Here is a 20,672-nt window from a genome sequence, read left to right on the forward strand (position 1 = left end):
ATTTTGTGGCATTACAAAGTTACTTGATGTACTGAACGTCAAACTAATTGTTAACTAATATTTTTGTCAAACGCTCCGTTTGTAAGGGATTTGTTATAGTGACGTCATTAAATAGTTGAAATATACCGACTGAACACACAACTCGACATTGTAGACAATATTTAGGTATTATTTTTTTAAATAATTGTCGTTATTTTATGTGCGACTAAATGAAATTAATACAATTAGCTACCTTTGTTTGCCTCAGTTTCGACACGCTAGTGACGTATCTAATCGTATATAATCTTTGATGCCGACAAAAAAATACGCTTTAAACATGGGCGGTTGAGGCTGGACCTTTGAAACCTACTACAAAGCCACCACAGTCCAAACTCCATGAACCAACAACAATGAAACAACAACCACTGATGAACTTTCAGCCTTGCGGCTCTCTTCCATATACCTAAGTGTATTCTAAAGTACTTCGGACATATTGCCAGGAAAGACGAAGATAATCTGGAAAAATTAGTTATTACTGGCAAGGTGGAAGGAAAAAGATGCGTTGGTTCGACCAGGTCACTACACTCGAGTCCACAGTTTACGATGCTCTTCGCGTAGCTGGAGATAGGAAAATTGCACGACATCCTAAGGACGAGGATCAGAGATAGAGGTGGTCACGACCCTCACACATGACTAATACGACTCACGGAGGAGGAAAATGCGGCATGTGTGACTGTGACAGGCCCTCGGTCCATTGTATGGCAGCCTTAACTGACATTGAAATGGAAGTCACGATTTAGGCAATCGATAACACGCTTAATGGTTCCTCTACCGACGTATTCTATCTAAGTGCTTAATATAAGCTTTAAGGTATAGAGAGAAAATCATTAAATGGAATATTTCTTGACCTTATTAATTTTATGACAAACTAGCCGATGCTCGATGGTTTCACTCGCGAAGTTAAGAATTCAGGCCACCACAATGAAGGGGGTCGAAAATGGCTTAAATTGATTGGAGAAAAGTATGGTACCGCCGTGCCGCTTTATTTTTATTTGCTTTACTTTGCAGGAGCACTGCCGTGCCCCCAGATATATCTGCCAGGCGAATCTTTTAATAAAAATGCATTACCTTTACTGAATGAAAATTATTATTAAAAGCAATTCTTATTTTAGTTAATTAATTTTGGCTAACAAATCAATTATGGCTTAAACTAGATAAATAAGATCAGTAATGCTTTTTCTAAACTCTTAACAATAAGAAGACAAAATGTATCTATTTCATTTAAATGTGATAAAATTGTTACATTGTAGGAAGTTACAATTTTAAATAAAGTAACATCGTTTTACTGCCATTAATAAAAGGAAGTTTTAACAATTATTTCCAGTGCACCAAATATTATAGTATAAACTAGGTTTATAGATTCAGCCTCTTTGTAGTAACTCTACGAAACAACTGTTACAAAGTATCTAGGTAGGTACATATTTTACGTAATAAAATTGTTACATTGTGAGCAGTAACAATTCGAACTGTAGTGGTAACTAGCGGTCGCTCGCTACTTTACTGACGAGAAAATCTATGTAAACTTTCATTGTACCACGTGACCATTTTTTTAGAAGATAGAATATTATCAATATATCATATACATAGATATATGAACAGAACAGAAATATCCTACTATGCATTGTTTTGTTATATAATACTGCGGAGGGAGGCAGCGTTTTTGATAAAAGTTCCCAGGCGGCTTGAAGTTTCATGACACTTCTAACTAATAATATCCTCATATTTCAACTAATTTAAACAAAACCTTGATAAACCATATACCAAAACCTTCCTCATTTATCACCCTACTGCTTATAAATCTGTTTAATATAGTTTTCGGGTTTATCGCGAATAGACAGAAATACTGTAATATGTATTGTTGCAGGATAATGGACCATTAGTGAAAATCCTCTTAATATACCTACAAAAGTAAAATTCATTTGCCAAATTGAAGACAGACTGTAAAAATAAAAAAGGATTTTCTGAACGCCATAACATTTATTGGATTTGTATTTCCAATTGAAGAGCAAGTGTAGTGGCTCAGCGGGAAATGTTTCGCACAATCGACATCGCTGGAGTTTTCCAACATTGGCGCTGTTGGAGAGTTTTGGCCAACATCCGAATTGAAGTGCCCGAGTTTGATTCGCCATTTTAGATTGAGGGCCTGTTATAGCCAGACCTTCGTCGTTTTATGAAAGCTGACAATTTGTCAGCCGCATGCGCTGACATGGGTCTATGATAGGAACCACAGAACATAAAGCACCTAAACTACGTTATGAATCATAGGTTAGAGAGCCAATTAACTAACTTTGATGATTGTAAGCTACCTAATATACAACACCAAATCGATAACAACTGAATTATTCGTACTTCATAAAGGTCATTGTTAAGAAAAATGACAATTTCATCTACTTATTATATCTACGAATAGTTGTCAGTAGTATTTTAGCAATAATCTCAATTTTGATCATTTAGCATTAAATATATAGTGAATACGATATCACGTGACCTAAGAATTACCTACTAACAATTGTTAGTTGGCTAATTTCGTATATGTCCACTAACATACGTTAAAGTTAGTGGATTAGCTTGCAATACGGTATAGAATTATTTTTAAATTTGGACCGTGACAGCTTTGGGAAGTAAGTTTAAGACCCGCAGTATAAAGCGAACATTCTTATATTTTCTTTGGCACAGGATAAGAAATAATGTACCTAGTCGTCACTTAGTTTCGTGACAAACCTTGAAAATAATCATAGATTACACTTTCATGTTCTCAAGAAAGGGTTGTCACTGAACTAGATGTCTTGCAACTGAGGACACTTCTCATATTACTCCACAGAAAATATAAAAAAAAAATTATACTTGACCAATTCATGCTACATTCCTATGGTCCAAATTACATACTTATCTACCGCATTTGCCAATGGTAGAAGCACGAGCTGCCAAATTTTCAGCTCTTATATAATAACGTTGGTCTGGCCACCACAGTCTCTTTGTTATTTGTTCGACAGCAATTTTGCTAACTGATCAGATTTGCATTCTCACTTCAAAGTAAATTGTCTTGTTTCAGAGTCTGATGGCGATTGTCAAGTTGGGATACACCATAGTGGTGGTGTCATTCCTGTTGATGATATGGGCATCTTTAGCAAGAGCGTTAGAAGTAAGTTCTTTTTTTTTAATTTTGACTTTTATTTATATAAAATAAGCAAGATATTATAATATAACAAGTTGTTCGAACGTTTTAAATGAAGCTTTTATAGCCCCCATTACAGTTTCTCGAGTAACTTAGTAAAATATTCTTCGATCAGTTGACAGATCGCATATATTATTATGAACTTCTATAGTGGCCTAGTCAAATCTATGCGTCCATCGTTGTCTTAAATATCACAGAATACGATGAATCACTCAAATCTCTCAATATCTCAATCAGTTCAATAATAATAGGGGTTAAAGTATGAAATTGCCGTTTTATTGCAATAGGTTTTTTGAATTGACATAGAATCTTCATGGTTTGAGTTTTCGAATGAAACTTTTTTCAAATGGTTTCTATGATGTTCTTTTTTTTTAAATGTGAAACATTTGAATATCGGCTTTCAATTGTTTTTGTTATTCAATTTAGACAAGAAAGATGGATACTGCGAAAATTCGAGTGATTTTTGAATACGAGTTCCAACGCGGAACTCACGCGGCAGAAACAACCCGCAATATCAATGCTGCGTTTGGAGAGGGGTCTACTAATGAACGCACCGTGCGATTTTGGTTTAAACGCTTTCGTGATGGAAATTTCGACTTAAAGAATGAGCCACGAGGAAGACCGCCCACACAGGTGAATGACGATGAATTAAGAGAGATAGTGGAAGCCGATCCTAGTCAAACTACCCAGGAATTAGCGGCATGGTTTAACGTTACCTAACCCACAATATTGACTCACTTGCGTCAAATCAATAAAATAAAAAAATACGAAAAATGGGTGCCTCATGATTTGACTGATCTGCAGAAAGAACGCGTGTTGAAACTTGTGTTGCCTTGTTGACCCGTTACAGAAATGAAGAAATATTGGATCGAATTGTAACATGTGATGAAAAGTGGATTCTTTATGATAACCGGAAAAGAAAAATGCAATGGCTGACCCCAGGTCGAATGCCACAACAGTGTCCTAAAGCAAAACTTACCAATAAAAAGGTAATGGTAACTGTTTGGTGGTCTCAGCATGGTGTTATTCACTACAGTTTTCTCCGATCTGGTCAAGCAATAACGGCAGATGTCTATTGTGCCGAACTCCGAACCATGATGACAAAACTAGCAGTTAAACAGCCCCGACTTATGAATCGATCTTCACCATTATTGCTCCGCGACAACGCGAGACCTCACACAGCACGAGAAACCATTTTAAACTTTGTGATTTGGACAATTATCTACGTGACAAGAAGTTTTCTTCCCAAGAGGCAGTACAAAATGCTTTCACACAGTTTGTGCAGTCTAGATCGTCATAGTTCTATCGCAAAGGCATTAATGACCTTCCCATTAGATGGCAGCAATGTATAGATAATAATGGCAACTATTTTGATTAAATAAATTTGTTAAAAATGAAAAAATAAACAATTTACATTTTCAGTACAAATCGGCAATTTCATACTTTAACCCCTAATATTAATCTTTTCCATTAAGTGAACATCACAAACTATACCCACAAACTATGTACTATAGTTCCGAGACTTGGTTGCTAACTATGGGCCTCGTAAGACTAAGAGTCGCACAGCGGGCTATGGAACGAGCTCGGAGTATCTCTGCGTGATCGAATCAGAAATGAGGAGATCCGCAGAAGAACCAAAGCCACCGACATACTTAACGAGTCGCGAAGCTGAAGTGGCAATGGGCGGGGCACATAGTTCGAAGAGCCGATGGACGTTGGGGTCCCAAGGTACTGGAATGGTGACCCCGCACTACAAAGCGCAGTGTTGATAGACCCCCCACCAGTTGGACTGACGACATCAAGCGAGTCGCAGGTATTCGCTGGATGCAGGCGGCTCAGTATCGTGATGTTTGGAAATCCCTACAAAAGGCCTATGTTCTGCAGTGGACGACCATCGGCTGATATGATGATGATGATGACAAACTATACCAATTTTCTTTCAGTTACACGTAGACACCGGTCACCCACCGTGTCTCTTCCAAGCTCTCTGTACCTGTTCGAAGCCAGCTGGTGACCTCGGCATCGTGACCTGCAACTATGTCCCCATACGAAGAGTACCCGCAGCAGTTAACAGTTCCAAGGTCTTCACGCTGCAACTCACTGGGAACCAGATCAGAGATCTGGAACCGCAGTTCTTTCAAACTACTGGTAAGTTGCTTTGAAAATATACGTTTGAAGTTCTTTCGGTGGATGTACTTTTTGATAAAAATATTTTTCATTATTCCTATAGAAAGAATTCAGATCCATCTTTTTAAATTACTCCAAAAAACAGGTTTTGATTCGGTTGTGGCTATTTTGTTTGTATTGTTCATGGTTGACAGAAATTACTGTCATGTAGAAATTTAGAACATGTAGAAATTTAGTAATTAAAAAGGGCTACATAATCTTAACTGCTCCATTTTAGAAACAATAACAAATAAAATATTAAATTAATAAAAATAAAATAAATGGCGTGACTTAAAACAACTAACAACAAAAGCGTACTGGCAAGTTCGTTGATGATAAGCGATACACCCATGATAAGCGGGCGACGGGGGGAAAGACTGCGCGGTTGTGAAATTGTGCGTGCATCAGCCGTGGATTTTTCATCCATCGCTACATGCTCCCTGGCCTGCGCGGACCATCAGGATTGTTACGATCGGGAATTTTCCAAACTTTGGTGTATTTTTAATCAAGTGATTTAGAAGTGCCAATATAATGCTGCATAAAATCTAATTACACCATTTCCAGATAAGAACCTATAAAGACTCTCATCTTCACTTAACATCAAGTGAGGCAGCAAAACAAAACTTGTATAAATCCTGATTACAAAAAAAATTACAATAGAAAAAAAGTCCTTACAATCATGATGAATAAGATAAGGCAATATTCGAAGATAGATAACAGGAATAAATGCCGGTCACATTGGACGCTCTGAATAATAAAAGGGATCCCCGTGACGTATCCCATTAGGGGGATTGCACGGCTCTATCAGCATTGACGTAGTAGGTATTGGCCGAAATTATCTCGCAGTAAATGAATGATTACACAGAAATCTATCACTTGTGATTGAATCCTGACTTTATTTTATTATTTACTAGCTGATCCCCGCATTTTGGTGTACGTAAAATTATGGTAACAAATCCAGTCAGTATTTTTGACATCATTAGAAATTGTTTGCAAATCACACAAAAACCAAAGTTTCTCTTGGGACAACTTATGTGTAAATCTAATCTATTTTCAATACAAATTTCACCTGAATCGGTTAAGTAATCGCGGTGTTAAAGATTGACTACTCCACACACCTAGAGAATTAAGAAAATTCTCTGGTATGTAGGTTTCAAGATGTTACTCCTTCACCGTTTAAGAGACGTGATATTTAATTTCTTAAAATGCACATATCTGAAAAGTTGGAGGTGTATGCCCCGGACCAGATTCGAACCTACGTCTTCCGAATCGAAGGCAGAGGTCATATCCACTGGGCTATCACAGCTCTCGTCATTTAATCTTGTGTGTATAATATAATATCGTGTAATTTAACGCAAATTACACGTTCGTGTGTACTACATTATCAAGGCAATGTATCGTTCTAGCCTGCGCTATGCCATTAGGTGTAGGTTTTAACGCAAACACAATGATTCTTGAATTGTATCTCACATAGCATTGTCTTGAGTTTGTTTGCCGTCTACACCATTCGCGTTTACATGTAATGCCTATTACACAAATCGAGACCCGATCGTACGAGGTAATGTATTAATTTTGCGTCATTCATCATCAAACTTATTAATCTCATCAATTGATGTAATCTATGTATGGTCACATGGTTCACAATCACTACGTTACAAAAGTTAGTAATTCTATAAGGAAAATTGCATACGTTTTTATAATAAACTGCCACATGAAACTGGCATGTCTCTCAATAATTTCAAAGTTTTTATTAATCGCAAGCTTATAGAAAAGTCGTATTATAGTGTTAATGAATAAACGACAAAAAAGCTTGGAAATTAAATGTATTACATGACTGGCTACATATACACCATTGTTAAATGGTGATAAACTTAAGAAGAAAAATCCTGGCTGAGTTTGTTATGGGCTCTTCTCGGACCAAGGCAAAATTGAAAATGCATCTTTGCTCGAAAACAAGGATCTTGTTTTAAAAACGCTGTCGTAAACTCACGTGCGAATGAGTGTTAAATCTTAATCTTAATAAGAAACATAATTGTGTTATTAATAATATACTTTGTACAAACGAGTTTTGACGTCAAAAATACGAGTGTAATACATTTTGTGTGAGGTTACGGCTTAGGATAAAGAGAATAATTACGTAATTCACAGAGAGTTACGAAGCACAGTTAACCAGATATACGGGGTACGTAAAGAGAATTTTGTATGTGCTAAATATTCATCGTGTGCCCAGGATGTGGGAATAACAATAAAGTGCCATGTTTTGTACAAAAACGTCGGAGATTTATCCACGGATGCTGGGAATAGTAAAACAGTCGGTACATCCCACTAGGGAAATTGCTTGTTTCAATCAAAATAAAGTCACGTTGTTTAAGTTATGGCTTTATATTACAGTTTGTCTATTTTTGGAAGTCTGATTGGCTTTGAATGTAGTGGTTTGTTTGATTGTTTGTTTGACAGTAGACACATTGATTCTCGAGGTGTTCTAGGTGGACCCCTGAAGCTCCACGGAGACCCGATGGGAGTCTACGTTGGCATGACAAAAAAATGGGGGTTCACAATTAGTAAGCGGGGGTCCACGGAACTTTTTTCTTACTAACTGTGATAACAGAAAATGATTAACCAGGAAACCTTGTTATTACTGGTTCAATCATTTTGTTTGTACTACGCTGTGCCTTTGCATAGCATTAAGGTCTGTGAAATTATACAGAACTTGAGTTACATATTCATAAGGATAATTATTAATTTAGGTTCCTCATACTATTGTGAAATTGTTGTATAATATATAAATCTGGGCGTAGAGGATTTACTCTCGAATCTGGATGATCTTGCTTAGGATTAGTAGGTTTTACTTGGAAAGTAGCAAAATAAATCAATTAATCTGTTTTTATTTTTATTACAAGTTTACTTTCAACAATTTTTACTATCTCAATAATATGTTCTTTATTGGTCCAATATGGAATTCAGTTATGATTTTAAGGCGCTCGATTATTAGACGTAAAAAGTATTAGCTTTACTGTTTTCTGTTCTGTGGTAAAACGGTTAAACAACTTTAAACTGTATTAAATAAATAGCAAACTTATTTTGCAAATCATTACTTACGTATACCTACTTTATTACTTACAGTTACGAAAGCCCTCATAGCTACATCCCTCTAATCTCCGTTACCAAGTAGGAAGTAATTCAGTAGTTTCGAATACGCTAGGTACAAAAAAATATTAATTCTTTATAATTTCGTTCCCTAACATTACTGTGCATTTACTGATTTTTCAGTCTAAAAGATTTTTTATTTTAAATTCCAGGTCTGTACCGGCTAGCAATAAACCAGAATCCACTGGAGAGTATCCACGAGGAAGCATTTTACGGGCTCGACAACACGCTATGGGAATTAGAACTGAAAGAAGACAGACTGATGGCTGTGCCGAGTCGTGCCTTGCGATACCTACAGAAGTTACGGCTGCTTGATTTGACAGGTAAATATTAATAATTACTGATAATGATAATTAAAAATAATAACTTAAAAAAAATTGCCACTATAAATATTCCTGCGCTTATCGAGCCGTCAGGAATAAGTCGGGGTGATGGCAAGACCTGATAGATTGACGCTCATTCCCTGGGAAATGGGGCGGTTCCTAATGTGGGACGCTACATGTGTTGACACATTAGCACCGTGTCATATCAGGGAGTCAGAATCAAGACCGGGAGCCGCAGCGGAAAAAGCTGAAGCCTTTTGCCGTGGAGACTCTTGGGCCATGAAGTCGCAGTGCCAAAAAAAATTACCGAATCATTTCACTTCGGCTAGTTGCCTCGACTGGTGACAGAAGAGCTGGCTCATTTTTTGATCACCCTGGCGGTCCAGCGCGGAAATGCAGCCAGTATTCTTGCCACCATTCCACGTGGGCATGATTTGTATAGTTGTTAGGATAAGTTAGCTTAAGTTCTTTATTGTATTCTTTCTAAAAATTGTCATACATTTTTAAATATGACCGATGTTCCTGATCCCTTTGAATTAGTTTAGTGGTAATCGAACCCATTCAAGTGTGTGTAAATAGAAGTTACAATTAAAATATAAGCAAAAATATAATCTTAATATGATGATATTATAATTTTAGATCATGATGTTCAAATAACAAATCAAATTTATGTTTGCAAGAAATACTGCCCAATTAAACCAAATTATGCATTGTTTTTAACAGATCTATACCATTAACAAGTATTATACAAAAGTATACAAGTTAATGATATCACATCTTAGACGAATAAATTAAACTGCTTACAGGTCATGAAAATAAACATTGCACAATTAAAATTGGTTCATTTAATATTTTTCTACTTATGTATAATGCTATAGTGACTAAGGAGCCAGAATTATGAATAGCTGAAATATATAAAGCAATCATAAAACAAATATTTCGTTAACTAGGCCATACAGAGAGCCGTACTGGGCATGTGCTCAAAGACCCAAAGGAATTTAATAAGGAAATTAAATCAAGCCACAGTGGGCTCTTCAGTAAACGATCGTCAACTTTACCAATTAATTAATAATTGGCTCATTGAAAATGTTCGTAAAGCATACTATATGTTTACATTTCATCTAGAGCATCGATTCCCAAAGTGGTCCAGGTGGACTCCCAGTGGTCTATGGGAGACTCAGCGGAGGTCTACATTGCTGTGACATAAAAATGGGGTGCACGAAATTTTTCTAGTTTCATATCGAAAAAGGAATTTTTTAAATAAAATAATTTGTGAATTGATTGCTTCCTTGTGCTTTGAGTAGATATCAAAAATGTATGTTGTTTGAACTATTGCCCTGAACAATTTTACTTTTTGTCATCCATTCCTCACCACAATCAATTGATGAATGAACTAATTAGGTAATCAATACCAACATTTTTTTAAAACACATTTTTTGTCGAGCTTTAGATAAAAAAATAGCAAGGGGTCCACCGGAACCAGTGAATTTAGAAAGTGGTGTATGGGAAAAAAAGTTTGGGAACCTCTGATCTAGTTATAATTTTTCTTTAAATTTTTTGCCTCCATAGCATTTTATATACTCGTAAATTATTTAGTGATTGGTCTCTCAAAAGTTGTTGGCAATCACGAAGAGAGAATTCCGTATGAACCAAACTCAAATATATTCAGAATACGTAATGAAAAGTGCTAGTTTCTGCAGTAAATGCAGCGTCTATTTTTGTAGTAAATTGTTTTGAACAAGAGCAAAATATATTCTTTCAAAAATATTTACATAGAATTGGGTTTTTACAATGGTTATATTAGAAAGTTAGTAAAACTTAATAAATAAGACTACGATATATCACACACAGTACGGTGATAGCCCAGTGGATATGACCTCTGCGTCCGAGTCCGGAGGGTGTGGATTCGAATTCGGTCCGGGGCATGCACCTCTAATTTTTCAGTTGTGTGCATTTTAAGAAATTCAATATCACGTGTCTCAAACGGTGAAGGAAAAACATCGTGAGGAAACTTGCATACTAGAGAATTTTGTTGATTCTCTGCGTGTGTGAAGTCTACCAATTCGCATTGGGCCAGCGTGGTGGATTATTGGCTTAACCCCTCTTATTTTGAGAGGAGACTCAAGCTCAGCAGTGGGCCGAGTATGGGTTTATAATGATGATGATGATGATGATATCACACACATATATACACACACTAATAACATTAATTAGAGAGTTTGTAAATGTTTGTTACATCTATAAATTTTAGCTGAAATGTGATAAGATAGCTTAATACACCCTAGGGCTCTAAATTATAACCTAGGGCCTAGATTATAATATATAGGCTACTTGTTATGCCGGTAAAATCCATGACTACCGCGGGATTAGTAAAATCTGAACTTCATGCGACCATAGTTTATGATATCTGTACCTATGCTAGATTAGGTTTATTAAATTAAGGCTTTACAAATATATACTATTGAAAAAGTCGGTTAAATACGTGTACAATATATATATACTTTATAACAGTATTTTAAATATAATTGTGAAAACTTTGTAGTCCGTTTGCATCAATTAATACTTTGCTTGTCTGATTAACTTGCAAATTGTTCTTGTTTAAGCAGCATCTACATCATGACGCCTTTGTTTCCAAGTGTCATTAAACTTGTCAAGTAATTTATACTACAAAGTACAAAGCAATGTTAAGGTTGACTGAGGAAAAGTTTCTGAAATATAACATTTTAGGCTATTTATTACTTCAAAATACTTTTGTTTTCTTTTATCAGTAGATACAATGTATTGTACTAAAATTACAGTAAAGTATAAAAGTATATTTTAGTGCGACGCTATATAATTTACCTATAGAATTAAAAAAAGCAGTGGGTGAATATATTGAGGTATCAGATTAATACAACACTTTTACGATACGATACAACAATTTACTGAATGAAAAACTTAATAAATGAGTTAAACAAAGACAAAGACTGAAAACTTGGAAACTATTGTACTATTGGGGGTCTTATCGCTGATGAGCGATCTTTTTAATGCTAACATGCGACCAAGTGAACAGGAATAGACAAAATATCGTCCAATGGCGGTAGAGTTGTCCCAGTCCCATCTCTTTCGTCCCAAAGCAATGAAGGATTAGAAACGGAATTTCCGATTGAATCGCTATTGGTTGATTTATTTCTCGTCAAGAGAATATCTTGTTGGTCGCATGTCAGCAACACAGACAACCAATAAAAAAGAAGAGAAACATCAATACATGGAACAGGCCTAATATATTGTAATCGTTTATTCAAATATGTGCAATATCTTTGAACAAGTTGATGATGTAATTAATTTTGTTTCAGGAAACGAAATAACAGATATAACAGGAGACAACTGGCTAGGATTGGAAAACACATTACAGACGCTGATTCTAGCTGATAACTCCATAGCCAGTTTACCTCTGGACGCGTTCTCTGGACTGCCGATGCTTGAAACATTGGATTTACACGGGAACCATTTATCTGTGATCGATAGTGGGGTTTTTAGAGATGGCATGAGCAGACTTAGCAAGGTAAGGTGAAATTTGTTTGTTGACAGTGTTTGTACAAAAAATAAAGTAATGGTTGTATTACAAGTTAATAATAAGCTCCGATAGCCCTAAAGTTCAGAAGTGAACGAAACATTGCACTATTCACTTCTGGGAAAAATAATTCTCATAGTTAATAAAGAAAACAAACCAAAAAAAATAAAGTTGAATATGAAAAAAATCAATAAAATATTATTATACTCGAATACGAAAAATCATACGTCGAGAGAGCGCATTTAGATTTTTGCACTGTCCGAACATTTTATTATTACATCTGCATTAAAACATCTACAAGTGAGTATTAAAAAACAACGACTTTCCTGCAAAACCCCAATGACGCAACGTAAGCAGAGAAATAATAAATTCAAAAAGTTCTGCTCGTTTGAATTGGGAGGAAAAGCTTTGCAACGCGTTTTAGATTTCATTTATATTGCCTTTTATTTTGTGAAAATACAAACAGCAAAAAGTTTTATGAATATTTTTGTCGTGTACCGTAGATACGTAACTATGGTAATATCACACTCTGTTGACTTTTGTCATTTTATATAATCGTATATAAAATGACAAAATTATTAATCGTGAAACGCTTCACACGGAATGAATGCAATATAGTTTATCATTTGTTTAATAACATTTTTCATGAAGATCCGTCAGATCATTCTTGAAATTGATATAACATGTGCCACTACATCATACAAAAGACAGTGATTTAAAATTTTCGTGATCTTCTAATATGGTTATTTGAAATATCGTTAAGACATTAACGTCAATGCCACTTGAAGTAGTAGATACAATCTTGAACATTTCACCGATATGAACACAAATAGAAAAACAAAACATCTCTTTAGGATTTAAGGCACACTTCTCAGTTGTGTTGATTACTAAAATTTACTTTTCAGCTTCTCCTTGGAGACAATCAGCTCACGTTGATCCCTTACGAGGAGCTGTCCCCGCTGCGACAGTTACGTGTTTTGGATCTTTCCAATAACCTTATCAAGCAGATACCTCCAGCACACGATTTGAATGGTGTCAAACTATCATTGGATGTTTTGAAGTAAGTTAAACTAACAAATTTATATGTTACACTTATTTGTATCCCACAGCATAGCATAAAATACATAAAACAGAATAATATATTAAAAGAAGTAGAATAAAAAGGTATTATTGCTTAGAAGCCATGTAATCGTAAGATGACAGCGAAGTGACGAAGCGCGTTTGTGTGTATAAACTGAAGATTTATTTTAAAGAACGTTCTGGAACTTTCCTTCAGTTTTACCCACAAATGCGCTGTCAGTCAACTGTCTTCTGTCAAACGCTTACCCAAACACCTTACTACTACATTCAAAGCCGAATAGACTTCCAAAAGTAAATAAACTATAGTAGTAGATACAAGTAGCACTTTGTCACAGAACTCATTCATTGGTATTCACTCATTCTTTTTCCTGCACTTGCGTTTACGGGCGAAATTAATGCCCTGAGAAGTGTTATTATGGGTGATGATTGTTCCGTTAACTGTTAATAAGAAAAAATCTCAATAATGCGTGTTTTCCTCACATAAATGTTATATTTTACAGATTGGATGAAAACAATATCAGGATTATACTACCGGGTTCATTCAAACACTTTAACGTATTGAACACCACAACTCTGGATGGTAACCCAATAAACTCAATACGAGTAAGTAAATTTTGTAACTAAAAATATGAATTCCTTTCTGGATAGATTAATTAAATACCTAAATCAAAAAAATTATCATAAGCTATGTTAAGGCTGCACAGGTCTGGGTGATATTTGGCACAGATTTAGAGAACAGTTTAGTTAATAACGTAAATTGTAGGTAGGTAATTCATCCAAATATTTTCACTGGAAGATGATCTTTACAGACTTACTGAATTTCATTATGCAACTCCTATTGACTGTTCTATGAATAATAACCTCAATGCATCAATGCTGAATGGATTGCGCTGAAATTTGTCACGCAGGTAGTTTAAATGACGTTGACATTTGTTAAGAAAAAAATCTCCGAAATTCATCCCGTAAGAGGAGAACCAGATCGTAAAATTTCCAAATTCACATAGATTTATCAAGTTAGATAAAGACGATATAATATTTTTCAGGAAGATGCATTTCGCAATGCAAAGATCAAATCGTTATCGCTCCGTGACTGCGGCATCTCGGATCTATCTCCAGCATCTTTCGCTGGTCTCGAGAACAGCCTTCAAAGCCTAGACCTGTCGGAGAATAACTTGACAATGATCTCCAAATTCATGCTGAACAAATTGGATTCGTTGCGATTCTTGAACCTGAGAGAAAATAAGGCAAGCTAAACTAAAATTCCTCCTTAAAATATATTGGATAAGTCTTTTGTTGCATACTCGTAATACGTAATCAGCTTTACGTTGATTTAACAAATGATTTTCAGGTGGATACCAATTTACTTGCAACGAACAACCCGCCCGACCAATTTCAATCACCAGCAGTTAATAACTTTCAGTATAAACTGTTCTTTTTGGACATCAGTGGTTCGTCTTCTTTGGAAATGAGCTTACAAGATGTACGAAGGTTGGTATTGCACAGATTTTAAACAACACAGATAAAAATAGTTTTTTAATAAACGTTAGCTTAGTTAAAACGTAACTAACAATATCCATTTAAAATTTACACAACCTAAAAACTGTTTCCAGTTGTTCCGATTATAATTAGAAGGTAATTACGTTGTACAGAATAATAATATTATTATAAAGCTTGTATTCTAATTGTAATATGAAACTTTCAATTGTTCTTTGTTATATTTTTTATTTTTGATTATGATATATGGCTTTTTTTATTTACATTACAATTCGTTTCAGATAGTTATAGAACTAAATAATTTTGTAGAATATATTTATTATATTATTACTGACTTACTTTACCTTTAACGATAGTATAGTGATCATAAATTTAAGTACCAATATTTTGATCTTCTTTTTCCTACACGTTGTTTTCTTAATTCACCTGCATGCGATTTAGTATGTTGTACCTTTATTTATAACGACTTAGATTTGAGATTTTGTATTTAAACAACATTTCTTAAATTAAAATACATTATTATATAGACGTACTTCTTCAGTATTTTGGTAAAGCTTGAGAAGTTTTAGATAGTAGGGTAATGTAAAGATATCTCTTTAGAAATGTAGCTTCGTACAAGACTGCTATTACATTTTTATTGCAGAAACGAGTCTGACATTGAATTTTGCCGCTATCAAAGCAAGTAAGTTATGGTATGTTATTTGTACCAACTTGATGCTTTGTCTGTTGTATATCGTGTTATTGATGGGAAATTAGATGTCGTAGATTTTGCTTTTATTTTTTACATGCAGTTAGATTTCGCACGTTTTTATACTTTTTAAACTACTGTAATTTAAATTTGTTATTAATCACAACATTTGAATGTCTTTGCTTTCGAAAATATTGGCTGTTATATTACACATTTTATATTATGTTTGTTTTCATGTCCTCATCCTTAATCTATTACAAATAAACTCTTACAATTAATTTTAGTTAAAATATCATCGTCATATACTTTAGAAAGCTTTAGTTTAAAATTTTCGAATTCATTTCTAACTGTTATGTTGTTTTCTGTTTTTTTTAAGAGTTATAATTTTAGGTGTTATAATATTATTTAGATCATTCATCTGTTTGTCACATTTTGTTATGGTGATGGATTTGTTTGTCACACGATCACGGTTGACGATCAAACCAGCAATTTTTAGGTTGTGTAAATGCAAATAAATTAACACCAGCAGTTTTTAACATTAAAGTATGTTATATCATTGTTCATTACAGAATCTGTGCAATTTTACTAATTGTATTATTTTCAGGATGAGATCACTTCGATATTTAGCAGTTAGTAAATTAATAAGACGAAGTATAACTGCAGAAGACTTTCTTGAATTCGGTGTAGAATTAGAAGATTTGAAAATAATAGGAAGCACAATAAATAGAATTGAAGCAAGTGCATTTCAACACGTTCGTTCTATCAAAACATTAGATCTCTCAGAAAACAATATTGAGTATATTGATCCATACGCTTTTGCTGAGGTGAAATATTTTCTAGTATAAAATAATGTAGCGTACTTTTTTATTGGGATGAAATTAAATTTGTGCATTCTTAAATTTCAGTTACACAGCTTGACAAGCTTAAAACTAGCGAACGGTTTAGCTGACTCGGTAAAAATATTACCATTTGAGCCTCTAAAAGCTCTTATTGAGTTACAAAATCTAGATATGAGTAATAACAAATTAAAAAATGTACCTGATACATCATTCCACTTTTTGTATAAACTAAGAACTCTTAATTTGCAAGATAACTTCATAGAACATTTTTCAAAGGGAACATTACAGGTAAAGTACCTATTACAGTTAAATTATAACTGCATATTTTTTTTATTTATTTAGATACATTTTATGGTCTTTCATGAATTTGGTTTAATTTGCAGACTGATATTCATCGGGAGCTTGAAAGTGTGTGCCTATCACTAAATCAAATGCAAAGGATTGACCAGCATACTTTCGTAAACTTAAAAGAGTTACAAGAAATTTTAATAGAGGACAATTTAATAGAAATAGTTCACAGAAGAGCATTTACAAGTTTAGATAACTTGAAAGTCATTAGGCTGACAGGAAACATTATAACTGAAATAAGTGAAGAAGCATTTCAAAATTTGCCAGCGTTGAAAGAGTGAGTTGACTGTTTATATATATACAGAATTATAATTATGTTAATATTAATAACTAGAAGAACAAAAAGTTTCACCCGACTAGGTCCCATTACCGTGGCGATACGGGAATATAATATAGCCTATGTGCTGAATATAATGTAGCCTGTGATCATGTGGCTTTATATTGGTGAAAGAATTTTTCAAATCGGTTCAGTAGTTTTTGATTTTATTAGTTACATACAAAAATATAAATCTTTTCTCTTTATAATATTAGTGTATTGTTTCTTTTTTTATAGGTTGGACATATCATTCAATCAGTTAGAGACATTTAAGTTCTCAATATTTGACCAAGTGGGATCCGCTACGGCGTTAAAAGTGAACGTTTCGTACAACAGAATAATTTCACTAACAGATTCGAATGCTCCTAGCTTCTATTCATCAAACTTCTATCCCCCACCAAAAGCGCAGAGTAAGAATTAAATAAACCTTGTAGTTGTGATGTTAATTTATAGTGTTTTATATTATAATTTTATCAATCATAATATATTTTTGATTTTCTCTTTTATTGCTTCTTTCCGATTCTTCTACACTAATATTATTGTAACAAGCTTTGCACGCTGGTTTTCTTAAATCTTTTGCTTTTATCACAGGACTTGTATCTGATGATCCCAGTCCTCTACGTATAGAAAGAGGTGATTTTGTGATATGCTTTTTTATTTATTTGTAATATTTTTAGTTTTAGTTTTTTTTAATAATAATCTTTTTCTATTTTAATATATTTTTTATTTTTATTTGTGTATACTAATTGTGAATTTGAAACTTCCAGGTCTTGGTACTGTGTCAGTTAATATTAGAGTAATGGACTTATCACATAACAACATTTCTTATATTGCACCTTATTACTTCAGGTAACTTACTTGCTTTTAAAATTTTGGAAAAAATCTTATAAGTTTTTTTGCTAATAAAAAGATTTTTTGTTTTTCAGACATGCAGATTTAACCTTGTCAGAACTCTACTTATCCCACAATCTTATTAGAAACATAACAAGGGAAGTTTTCGGTTCTATGCTTATGTTGCAGTACTTGGATTTGTCACATAATCAAATATTCCATATGGAGTATGATTGTTTCAAAAAAGTCAGGAATTTGCAGGTTAGTTAGTTTGCTTTATATGTCTTATATATTGTATACTTTCTTATCATAAATTATTTTACTCATCTTTAACAAAGTAGAAATGGGATATATATCTCATATCTCTTATTTTCTTGTATTATCTTAAACTTAACGGATTTTTAAATAATATTAACTATTTTCTACTTATTTACAGATAATAGATTTATCACATAATCATTTAATTGAAATGCCCGTAGAAGTATTCCACGACATGCATGGGCTGACTTCGGTTGATCTATCTGATAATAATATAAAAAATATTGTTGATAATCTAATTATTTCTCCAGCATTAGAAAGGTAATACTTTTGTTAATCGTAACATTTTAAATTTCGGCTATGCAATATTAGTCTTGGATAAATATTGCATAGCCGAAATTTCATGACAAATATGCCATTAAATATCTGACAAATAATAAAGTCATTTTATCTTTTAAATGCTTCTTAGAATTCCTAAAACTATTTATATAGTACTCGGGGAAAATCGACCGATGACTGAGATTCTATTATTTTTAATGTAATAGTGATATTGCAAACATGCTACATAGATACATATATACAGGAGATATCTGAAAACGAATTGATTGTGACAAACTGATTAGCAAATAAATTAATAGAATAAGTTTGATAAATTGATTTGCTAAACGGTTTGTTTTGGACAGTGCTTTTGTTATGCAATCACTGTTAATTTGAATACTTACACTTCTAACGATTTTGGATAATTAATAGGTTAGATCTTTCTGACAACGACCTGTCAAGAATACCAACAAATTGTCTGTCGCCTGCTGCAGCCATTAATTTGGTTGAACTCGACCTCAGCGGAAACAACATACCAGCCGTGGCTATAGTAGATCTGGTCCAGAGATTCAGAGTAAGTCAAAGCACTTTTAATTTGTTTGATTCTTCAATACAATATTATGTTCACTATTCACTAAAAGAGATGGACGGAAATGGATTAGAATAATCAAACCGGAATGAGTTAAAATACACTTTGAGCGTTGTGCCATTGGTTTTTAGCATCAAATCCGTGCTACGAACCAAATATAACTTTAGTTCTTTCAAATTTAAAAACCCTCGTAAAAACAGACCTTTAGATGACTGTCATAAGAAAGTCACATTAAATACATTCTCGCATTAATCTTAATGATTTATTCTCTCGTAATACTTACCTTCATAGTCGCATGATATGGCAAGTGTATTTATATGTCTCAACTTCATTTAATATTTTTTTGATTCAAGCTATTATAACCTTTTTTGTCCCGATTTTCATAATTCCAAAATAATTTTAGATGTCTACTTCTCCATCTCTTTTCAATGTAGTTTTGATACTAACCTGCTTGATTAATGAAATGATAAGGAAAGTTTTGGCTTACCTGGTTTTAAGGTAATGTATTTGGATTGAGTGGATTGAGATTTTGTAATTTGATTTATTCCATATGTATTGAGATATTTGATTGTATTATATCTTTATCTATTGTAAAATGATTTAAATTAGATAAAATAACATTTTGAACTGTTTTATATCCTTTGCGTTGATTTCATAATAAAATTTAAACAGCACACGTTTTATTTCCAAATTTTCAAGGTATACAAGGTATACAAAAAAAAAGGTAAATTTGTAATTGTTGTGTTATATTAGCAAATTATCTCTAAATTGATTATTGCCAAAAATGGCAAAGTTGAACCTGAGCATAGGTATGTTGAATTTATTGAAGAAAGCTTGTGTGTACAAAAAACGGAATTGAAAACGGAAAAAGAACGGAATTGTAAAGTAAACATACTTGCCAATAAAAAAAGACTGCAATTTTGGTTTTACAAATATTATTCGTACCTTAAGAAATTGATTTATAAAACGATAAAAAAGACGTACAGGATATAAAACAATACCCACTGTCAGTGAGCGTTACTAACCAATAGATAGCAGTTGTTGTGTTGCCAGTGTGACTTGTGAGGTGTGTGGTAGATGCTAATGTGGAGTCCCGCATGTTCAGTACGAACCGGGCGACTACTGGCCGGAGGAGCCCGACTACAGCGACGAATACATGTACCACACCGCTAGGCGAGATCACACCAGAGTGTTCCATCAAAAAAAGCAATACCCGCAGAATATTTTATTTAAGGTAGACCGCCCTCTGTAAATATTACAGCTGATGATGTCTATACGATTGAAAACAAACCTCTAAACTAAATTTACATATATCTATTTACATATATCTATTTTCTCTAAATTTACACGTTTTTCTTGTGTTTTGTCTATAATAAAAATATTTAAAAATGGATATTTAGTTACTCTTTAATAACGTCTTTTGTCTTATAGACAAAACGTCTTTTGTTTTATAGACTTTTGAGAAATGTGGTGAGATTCCAATTAGAAATTATTTATATTTACAGCAA

General features: G+C 33.7%; 1 protein-coding gene across 5 annotated transcripts in view; it reads left to right on the forward strand.

Moving 5' to 3' along the window:
- LOC112048007 (chaoptin) overlaps nt 1-20,672 on the forward strand; it is an 82,025-nt gene that overhangs the window by 53,236 nt on the left and 8,117 nt on the right. The window contains exons 3-21 of one of the 5 annotated variants that reach the window (XM_024085335.2): nt 3,092-3,181; nt 5,158-5,362; nt 8,680-8,850; nt 12,186-12,394; nt 13,309-13,463; nt 13,984-14,086; nt 14,527-14,727; nt 14,832-14,971; nt 15,621-15,659; nt 16,270-16,489; nt 16,571-16,792; nt 16,888-17,129; nt 17,406-17,578; nt 17,760-17,801; nt 17,936-18,017; nt 18,095-18,260; nt 18,436-18,578; nt 19,008-19,149; nt 20,270-20,398. In XM_024085335.2, the coding sequence (XP_023941103.2) occupies nt 3,092-3,181; nt 5,158-5,362; nt 8,680-8,850; nt 12,186-12,394; nt 13,309-13,463; nt 13,984-14,086; nt 14,527-14,727; nt 14,832-14,971; nt 15,621-15,659; nt 16,270-16,489; nt 16,571-16,792; nt 16,888-17,129; nt 17,406-17,578; nt 17,760-17,801; nt 17,936-18,017; nt 18,095-18,260; nt 18,436-18,578; nt 19,008-19,149; nt 20,270-20,398 (2,874 nt within the window). The remainder of the gene's footprint in view (nt 1-3,091; nt 3,182-5,157; nt 5,363-8,679; nt 8,851-12,185; nt 12,395-13,308; nt 13,464-13,983; nt 14,087-14,526; nt 14,728-14,831; nt 14,972-15,620; nt 15,660-16,269; nt 16,490-16,570; nt 16,793-16,887; nt 17,130-17,405; nt 17,579-17,759; nt 17,802-17,935; nt 18,018-18,094; nt 18,261-18,435; nt 18,579-19,007; nt 19,150-20,269; nt 20,399-20,672) is intronic. The other 4 variants (XM_024085337.2, XM_024085340.2, XM_024085336.2 and 1 more) reach the window with 4 other exon arrangements.

Source organism: Bicyclus anynana, chromosome 10 (genome assembly GCF_947172395.1).
Source record: "Bicyclus anynana chromosome 10, ilBicAnyn1.1, whole genome shotgun sequence".
Lineage (NCBI taxonomy): Eukaryota > Metazoa > Arthropoda > Insecta > Lepidoptera > Nymphalidae > Bicyclus > Bicyclus anynana.